This window comes from Thermomyces dupontii (genome assembly GCF_041956625.1).
Source record: "Thermomyces dupontii strain NRRL 2155 unplaced genomic scaffold VTN31scaffold_3, whole genome shotgun sequence".
Taxonomy (NCBI): Eukaryota; Fungi; Ascomycota; class Eurotiomycetes; order Eurotiales; family Trichocomaceae; genus Thermomyces; species Thermomyces dupontii.
The window spans coordinates 2,606,546-2,614,988 of NW_027192309.1; the positions used below are offsets into that span (position 1 = coordinate 2,606,546).

An 8,443-nucleotide genomic window follows, 5' to 3' on the forward strand; every position below is an offset into this window, starting at 1 on the left:
CGCTCCGTTTCGCTCTCGCTTGGCCACATCGCATCGCAGAGTGTAAAGTTAACTAACTCCACCCGGCCCGACACGCGGATCGGGGGACCCTTTGCGAAGGCTCTCCGGAGCGCTTCAGCCAACAACCCTCTTCCCGTACCGCTGCCCTCAACCGCGGGTGATCGCCATTGCTAGATAGAGACGCATGGCCCGAAAATTCACCCACCAGAGGATCAGCTATGGTACGGGCCAAATCGTTCCATTGTGTATTTTCCACCGCACAGCTGCTAATCTCCGGGTCACAGTGCTTCCTCTCCCCGATGCGCCGGGTGGCCATCGTCTAGGCGTCAACGGTCTCGCTGTCGATACCGAGAGTTCAATTTTGTAAGGACCGCGTTCTATGTCTCCGAGGCTGCGAACTCGTTAGCTGATTGACTGCTTGGGCGATTGAATACAGATACTCGGCCGGCCGCGATGGGGTGATTTGCTCGTGGGATCTGAACTTTGCGGCACGCGGGCGCGAGTCCAACGCGACCACTTTCCGACATCAGGTGCAGGCGCATAGCCACTGGATCAACGACATCGTCCTGACGCAGAACAACTCGGCGCTCGTGTCGGCGTCGTCGGATACCACCTTGCGCGTCTGGCGCCCGCACTCCGAAACCAATGACCTTCCGGTCTCGCTTGGTCGTCATACGGACTACGTCAAGTGCCTGGCCTCTCCGGGACAGCATGCTACGTGGGTCGCGTCGGGCGGGCTGGATCACAAGATTATTTTGTGGGATCTCAACCGCGGCGGGGAGACGTTGAAGATCGACAACTGCGCAGACGAGAAGACGGAAAAGGGCTCCGTGTATGCGCTAGCCACCGGCGGCTCCGTCCTGGCCAGCGGCGGTCCCGAAAGCGTGGTGCGGGTCTGGGATCCCAAGTCCGGGAAGCAGATTACCAAGTTCGTCGGCCATACGGATAACATCCGCGCAATCCTGGTCAATCGTGATGGCGACACGATCATGACCGCGTCGTCTGACCAGACCGTCAAAGTCTGGTCGTTGACAGCCGGCCGATGCACGCACACCCTGACCATGCATAATGATAGCGTGTGGTCTCTCTACTCGGACCATCCGCGGCTAGCGGTGTTCTACTCGAGTGACCGGTCGGGTCTGGTGGCCAAGACGGACTCGCGGAACGTGGCCGACTTTGACCAGGGAACCTGCATTGCCGCCTTTCAGGAGCACGAAGGCGTCGTCCGGGTCGTGGCGGCTGCCAACTCCATCTGGACGGCTACGCCCAAATCGAGTATCAACCGCTGGCCCGACGTTGACACCACGGCAGAAATTGAGCTTCCCGGCACCGGCCCTGGGCTTGACTCGCGGCCAGAGTCGCCGACACTCGTGGCGAGTCCCAGCAAGCCCAACGGCAGCACTCAGAAGAAGAAGATTCTGCATAGTTCCATCTTGCTGCTCTCCAACACCGCTACGTTCCCGGGACGTGACCCTGAGCGGGCCACGATTTACTCGGCCGTCAGCGTCCGGAATCCAGACGAGCTGGACGTCGTTGTCCCCATGTATACAACGCCAGAGGAGACAATCGAGGGGCAACATGGTCTCATCAAACATTTGATGTTGAATGACCGGAGGCGTGCATTGACGCAGGACACGGCTGGCGAGGTTGTTATGTGGGATCTCTTACAGGTATTACGGTCTTTTTTTTAGAATCAATGGCCGTTTCTGACTGAAAGCCTAGTGCGTCCCGATGAAATCATTTGGGAAGCGTCACCTCGACGACGTGGCGTCTGAGGTTAACACTATGGAGAGCATCGCGCATTGGTGCACCTTGGACACCCGCACGGGTCGACTGTCCGTTATCCTGGAGCCGAATCGCTGCTTCGATGCTGAAGTATACCCAGACGAGACCGGGATTGCTACTGCCGATCCGAGCAACGCGGAACAAAGAAGTACGCTCTCTACTCTTCTGCATCCCTTTGACACAGCTCGTGGCTAACAAATTCAGTCAATCTCGGGAAATGGGTTCTCCGCTGGTTGTTCAACGACTTGATTGAGGTAGAAACCAAGCGAGATGCAGAGTACCGTGAAAGTGTTTCGACAAAGGCCCAAGAGGCTCTCGCTAGTCGTCGGGCCAACGCACCCGGCGCCATCGAGATTCCTCGATCACCAATGGATTCTTCCTCTTATCTGTCGCGGCAGCAAAATGGCCTGTCAACTCCGGGCTCTCATATCGGTCTGGCTTCACCAGGAGTGGCGCCGCTCAGTAGTAGCTTCAGCTCTCCGCTGCCAACGACCGAGGAGGAGCAATGGCGGAGTCATGACTGGCACCGGCCTCCGTCGTCGGAGAGAACCAATGACTATTTCTCTCCGAATGCCAGTTGGTCAGTTGAGCCGGATAAACCGCCGCAAAACGGAGCCGAGGAGCAGCCCCCTGCGACACAGCCCATGTCGCCAACAGAGCCGGACAAGGAAGACAAGAAAAAGGGGTCCCTGTTTGGCAAGAAATTCCGCATGGATTTCCCCCGGAAGCTCAGCAGGAATTCCTCCGAGCCCAAGACGCCGGCAGCCGAGGAGAAGCCGGAGGAGTCAGACAAGTCGGAGGAGAAGGAGGAGAAGACGTACGAGAGCAACCTCAGTGGCGTGATTGCGAAGATTCGCCGCGACTACGAGACGTATTTGCTGGAGCGTCCGACTGCGGAATTGCCGTCTGCGATTACTCCCAGCCCGGAGAGCGCGACGCCGCGGCTGACCATCCCTCCGCAGACGGCCATCTTGATTCAAGAAGATTCCGGCGATGCTGCGGTCGCTGCTGATTTGTACCGCGGCTCGGTTGGGCGCATTCGCGAGGAGGTTGATGAGCTGGAGAAGGCTATTCCGCACTGGCTGGCGGAGTTGCTATTAAAGGTGAACAATGACAAAATCACGAAGCCAGATCCAGGACTCTCTCTAACTTGATGATAATTCAGAACGTAACTCCCGCCAAGGAAATTGTCAAGATCCCGTTCGTTCTGAAGCCATACAACGACCTGCTTCCGCCGGTTGTGAAACCCGAAGGGTGAGTAACGACCAGACCAACAGTTGAGACGAGTCTAACCCATGCAGGAACATGGCCAACGCACGACTCAACGCGAACCGGATGCTTCGTGCGAAGAAGATCCTCGCCTACGTCGCGGAGCGGATCGACCCGCCCGACCCGAACGATCCGGACCCGAACCCGATGAAGCCGGAGGAGTATCTAGAGCTTTACTGCCAGAATACTGTAAGTTTTATTTCTCTATTGCCCTTGAGACCTTTTCCGCTAACGAAGGACCCAGTTAATTCCGGAAAACATGACCCTAGCCACGATCCGCGCTTACATCTGGCGCTCCTCCGGCGACATGGTGCTCTACTACAAAGCAAACGGCAAGAAGGAGATTCGTCCGCCGCCACCCGAGCCCGAAACCCCACCCGCCGGCGGCGTCTCGCCTGGAGCTGGGGCTGGTGCCACGAACGGCGGTGCTGCGGCGGGGTCCACGGGCGAGACGTCCGTTGGCCAGTAATCAACTGTCCTTTTTGTCTCTCACGAGCACACGGGTGCTGTGTTCTTTGTATATAATATGGTATGCGCATGCATATAATGATACGCATGTATATGTATGGAAATGACGAAGCTTGATGAAGTCTGAGTCATGAATGCCGGCGATCTTGTGCTGCTTGAGACTGATAAGAAGCCGGATTGTAGGAATGGGGCAGTGTGAATTTAAGCCGGGGCGGAACATTCCACGACGCGGAGCAAGGACCGTTTCGATAGTCTCAGCAATGCATGAGCAGCGAAAAGGTTGAAATTTGGAGCGTGGAAGTTGGTGCCAACCTGTATGTAGTTGACTTCAAGAAGATTCCGCGTCTTTGGCGTTGGATCCGGATTCATTAGGGTTAGGGTTGATAACACAGGTACAGTACTCCGTACTAGAGAAGAACTTTAGGGCTAAGCAAACTCACACTCCAATCTCAAGGCTCAGACCAACATGCTCTTTCTCAACCTTCTTCAGTGGAGCATCAAGAAAGAAAATTGACCTAATAGTGATTTTTGATGACTGTCGAAATTCCTAGTTCAGTCAATGGCTGGTCCATGATCGTCGTCATCGCTGTTGTCATCACACGAAAATTCGACAGGACAGGGACGAAGCACATGACACGCTTTGCGAACGCCGGTGATGACACCCCGAGATTGACGACGGCCACTCGCTTTAATGAGGATGAACTCGGGTTTTGAATGGCCTGGAAGTCGCCTCCATTCTGCCGCACTCGTTGGTGAGGCTCGGACATGATGAAGCGGTGATACTACAATCTACAACCTAGTACTACTGGTAGTCAGGGGGTTCTTCTCGTGACCCCGGATGCTTTTTCTTGCAGAGACTGGCAACATTGATCCAGCTTCGGTCCGGCTCCTGGCCGTACACCAGGCTATGTAGTAATACTCTATGCAGCACCTATTGGGCTCATTCTCCGCTTGTCAGGCAGGGGTTAAGGGTCACGTGTGCCCCGGCAAACATTCATGTGACATGCGTGCCCTAAGCGCAAGGACAGAAACCAGAACAGAAAAGCTGCAGAAACAACCAACTAACCGAGTCGACTGGAAGGCTGCAGGGACGCAGCGTTCAGAATGGTTTTTCATGAGGCAAACGTCGCCAGCAGAGCAAGATCACGGTGCACGGGTGCTCAGATCAAGCACACACAGCCTCTCAGGAGCCAACCCCTCGTACTGGACCATTTCCCATGAACCTCCCGAGGATACATGGACCCTGAGAACTGAACTACATGACATTAGATCATCGTGCGGCGGTTTGTTCCTCTTGATCTGGTCAACCTCAACGACCGCCTCGGTCAACTCTCATAACACTGTGTTAATCAAAGCTCTACTACGATTTATTTTGGTGGTGAACTGTTGATGAACGATTGAAGTTTTTTTTTTTTTTTCAGTAGTACGATGTAGTGAGATTTCTTCCCTACCAAGTGATAGTAGTGCTGCCCTCGCTGTTCATACTAGCCAGACGAGTCGTCACACTTATTCCTCAAGGCTGGGGCTTTTACTCACCAAGAGTTCTTCAATTGCCTTCATATTACCTTGTTGCAGTAACACCATGAAACCGCACTGTGTCATTCTCCTAAAATCAACCGCGTGACACTTTGACAAAGAGAGTTGAAAAGGAAAGTACTGCAAGGCAATCCACTTTCAAGCACTTGCCCAAATTTCACCATCCCAATATCCTCCGTCTCAGGCTTCAGCAGTCTTGATACTGGGGCAGTTTGAGGAACGGTCAAAGATGACCGCAAACGGCGGCAGAGTAAAATCGTGATCAAGGCCATGGAGCCGCACCCTACCAGCGACAACATATTCCATGTTGGGCTTCGCGTTGATGATACTGAAATTGCGCACTTTGATGAAGTAGCGGCCGCCCTCTCCAGCCTGCAACCCCTGTGGCTCTCCCCTGAGCTCTGTGAAGCGGTAATCGGTGACGACTTCATCCTTACTGCGCTTGTCCTTGATTCCCCTACCTTCGTCGTTCAGGTAATCGTAAATGCCGCACTCGAGCGTCTTCTTCCACTTCACGAACAACCGAACGTCCACATTGTTGTTGTCGATGTCGAGGAGGAGAGGCGCCTGGCTGTCCAGCTCAGTAATTTGCAGCTTGAGATCCAGGGTGCCATCCTGCACTTTCCTTGAGGGCGCGGCGTTACTAGCTAGAAGCTTCCAATCGAATCCCAGACTCAGGTTGTCCACGTCCTCCGGACACAAATTCTTGACAACGTCATCCCAATCGAAACCTCGCACTGCCATGCTGAATGGAGTGGTGGCTTCGTTCTTGTTTTGGATTCTTCGTGATAAATTGCGATAAGTGCTTCTGTTACGACTCGATTGAATCGTTGAACCGCACTGTGTGGTGAGTTTTCCAGATCAACTTCGGAGCATCTCTTCCCCATTTTGTTGGGCATTGCTGCCAAATTACATGAAGAGTAAGTTTGCGCAAGTTCCAGTCATTCTCTCACAAGCTGGTGTCAGTTTTGCGGTCTACTCCGTCCATTACCCATTGTCCCCTATTATTTCTGAGCTTCGTAGCAGCAAAGAGCCATTGAGAATATGCTACTCGAGAATGTACTACTCGTAGACATGCCAACAATTATTCTGTTCTGCTCTTTGTCCGAGAATATACCAGAGCAGTCCGACCACAGTATCGATTTCTTATATAAAAAAAAAAGGTTGAAACCAGCGCATCTAACTTTGTTCCGAGTCATGTGCTGCTACTAGATGAATTTACTATTCAACCAGCTTCAAGTTCGGAGAGAAGCCAAAGGGATAGAATCCCGTCATATGCAGAATATTCTGAAAGTCCTGGATAGTAGGTTACTTCGTATTTGGAACATCTCACTATGAGTACTCGTAGCTCGCCAGTCAATGCGGAGAAGTTTCAGGTCACCATTGTTCTGCAAGTGCACACTTCATCAATGTTCTTTGATAACTTCATTAAGCAATGCCTTCTTATAGATTAGACTCGGTGTTCTGGCGGCATGCAATGACGAAAAGATGAAACTGGCTTTCAACTTAGCAAGAGTGACTACCTAAGTTAACTCCGATTGTCGCTTTTGTTAACTAAAACAAGGATCCATCTCAAGAGCACCATCACATTGTTCGCCCAAGAACGATTTCAATTCCATTCTTCTTCAATAACTAATGGTTAATGAGAATGCTTTCAAAGGAAACTAGGCCCAGTCGGCTCACTGAGAGAATTCATTTGTATTCATTATCAGGCAAGCTTTAAGACTCGGCGATTAGTCCGTTACTCTGGTCCTTGTGTGGAAGATAAACTGACTTTGTTACAATGATCACTGTCACTGTTCTTGAACCCTGCTCGCAGGGGTATATAGTGATTATGATGGAAGCCTCTTACTAAGGTGGCTTTGGTAGGTAGTCATAGTCCTACTCCCTCCCATGAACTTCCCGAGGATATATGAGCTCCGAAGCCTGAACTACAAGTCATCAAATCATCGTGCCGTGCGGTGTCCCTCTGTCTAATCCACCTTAACGACCACCTTGGCCGCGACCGTCAAGGCCTCCTGTAATATATCTTGTCAAAATTGCTGATTCATCAAGGTTTTCTCAACAATACAATCCACTGCCTATCGTCGTCTACGGAGTGGTAGTAGTACTGGCCTCTCATAGTAGCCAGAAGAGTGCGACATACATAGTCCGTAAGGATGGGGTTCTCTGTCACCAAGAGTGATCCAAATCCTGTGCACTCTACGTCCTTGCTAAATCCATTAACAATGTGAATATCACAGTACCATCCTCCTAAAGTTGCCTCGACGATACGAACAAAAAGAAACGAAGACGCAAAACAAATAATCAAAGACAAAGGATATCCATGTACATACCAACAACTTCCAGCAAACACCTAGTATCCTCCATTTCAGAGTACTCCGGGTCCTTTTCGGTGGTCGGCCACCATGACTTTGGGGTAGTTCGACCAAGGGTCAAACGCAACCGCAAACGGCGGCAGAATAAAATCGTGGTTGATGCCATCGAACCGCGCGCTCGCAGCGACGACATATTCCATGTTCATCTCCGCACCTGATATCTGGAAATCGGCTATTGTGACTTGAAACTGGAAGCATGTTCTCTGAGAGGCGTTCGACGACGGCGGGAATACTTGGAAATCTTTCTGCTGGTACGAGGCAACGAGGCCAACGTCTCCCCCCTCACTGCTCTCGTCCATATCAATATCAGTACTACTCTCATCGTCCAGGTATTCGTAAACGTTGGTTATCAACGTTCTGCGCCATCTTGGGACCAAATGAATATGCACATCGTGGTTGACGAGGATAGGTGTCGACTTGAACGGCTCGGTCATGCGTAGCCGGAGACTCACGGTGGCATCCTGCACGTTCCCGTAGAGCGCGGCCTTCGGAGGTAGAATATCCCAATCGAATCCCAGCTCCAGATTGTTCGTATTCCTCGGCCACAAGCTCTCAATAACTTCTTCCCACGTGAATGCAACCAATTCCATGATGACTGGAGTGGTAGAGTAGCTCTGTTCAGCCTCTTATTTTCTTCGTGAAGGTTGCGATTGTGATTCCGTTACGCCTCGATCGAATCGTCGAATGTCACTTTCTTGTGAACTTGCCAAAGAACACTTGAGTTTCTCTCTCCTATATATACGGCAGGCAAGTACAACCAATTCGATCGACTTTGTGGAACTCCAGTCATTCCCCTGACAATCTGCACTCTACTATGTTTTCGACTATCCCATTCAGTCACTCGTCGTACTTTATCGTAAGTTTCATTGCAATATGATTCAGTAATAGTTTACTTTCGAGGATCTGCTACCTGCGGTCCTGTTAGCAATGATTCTGATCTACTCTTTGCCAGTCAATGATTTCTACCAAGGCAGCTAGACAAAACTATCGAGTTCTCATATCAAAGA

The 8,443-nt window shown here is 51.6% G+C and overlaps 3 protein-coding genes across 3 annotated transcripts; 1 reads left to right on the forward strand and 2 right to left on the reverse strand.

The window, feature by feature from the left end:
• Positions 1 to 184: 184 nt before the first annotated feature.
• Positions 185 to 3,523, forward strand: VTN31DRAFT_4440 (uncharacterized protein; the record flags this gene model as incomplete). Its single annotated transcript, XM_069404829.1, has 8 exons — positions 185 to 221; positions 285 to 363; positions 437 to 1,670; positions 1,723 to 1,933; positions 1,990 to 2,888; positions 2,951 to 3,039; positions 3,087 to 3,243; positions 3,299 to 3,523. 8 exons carry the CDS (start codon positions 185 to 187, stop codon positions 3,521 to 3,523), a joined length of 2,931 nt encoding a protein of 976 aa, XP_069261763.1.
• Positions 3,524 to 5,238: 1,715 nt separating this feature from the next.
• VTN31DRAFT_4441 (uncharacterized protein) lies at positions 5,239 to 5,802 on the reverse strand (the record flags this gene model as incomplete). Its single annotated transcript, XM_069404830.1, has 1 exon — positions 5,239 to 5,802. One exon carries the CDS (start codon positions 5,800 to 5,802, stop codon positions 5,239 to 5,241), a length of 564 nt encoding a protein of 187 aa, XP_069261764.1.
• Positions 5,803 to 7,429: 1,627 nt separating this feature from the next.
• VTN31DRAFT_4442 (uncharacterized protein) lies at positions 7,430 to 8,026 on the reverse strand (the record flags this gene model as incomplete). Its single annotated transcript, XM_069404831.1, has 1 exon — positions 7,430 to 8,026. One exon carries the CDS (start codon positions 8,024 to 8,026, stop codon positions 7,430 to 7,432), a length of 597 nt encoding a protein of 198 aa, XP_069261765.1.
• Between the last annotated feature and the right edge of the window lie 417 nt (positions 8,027 to 8,443).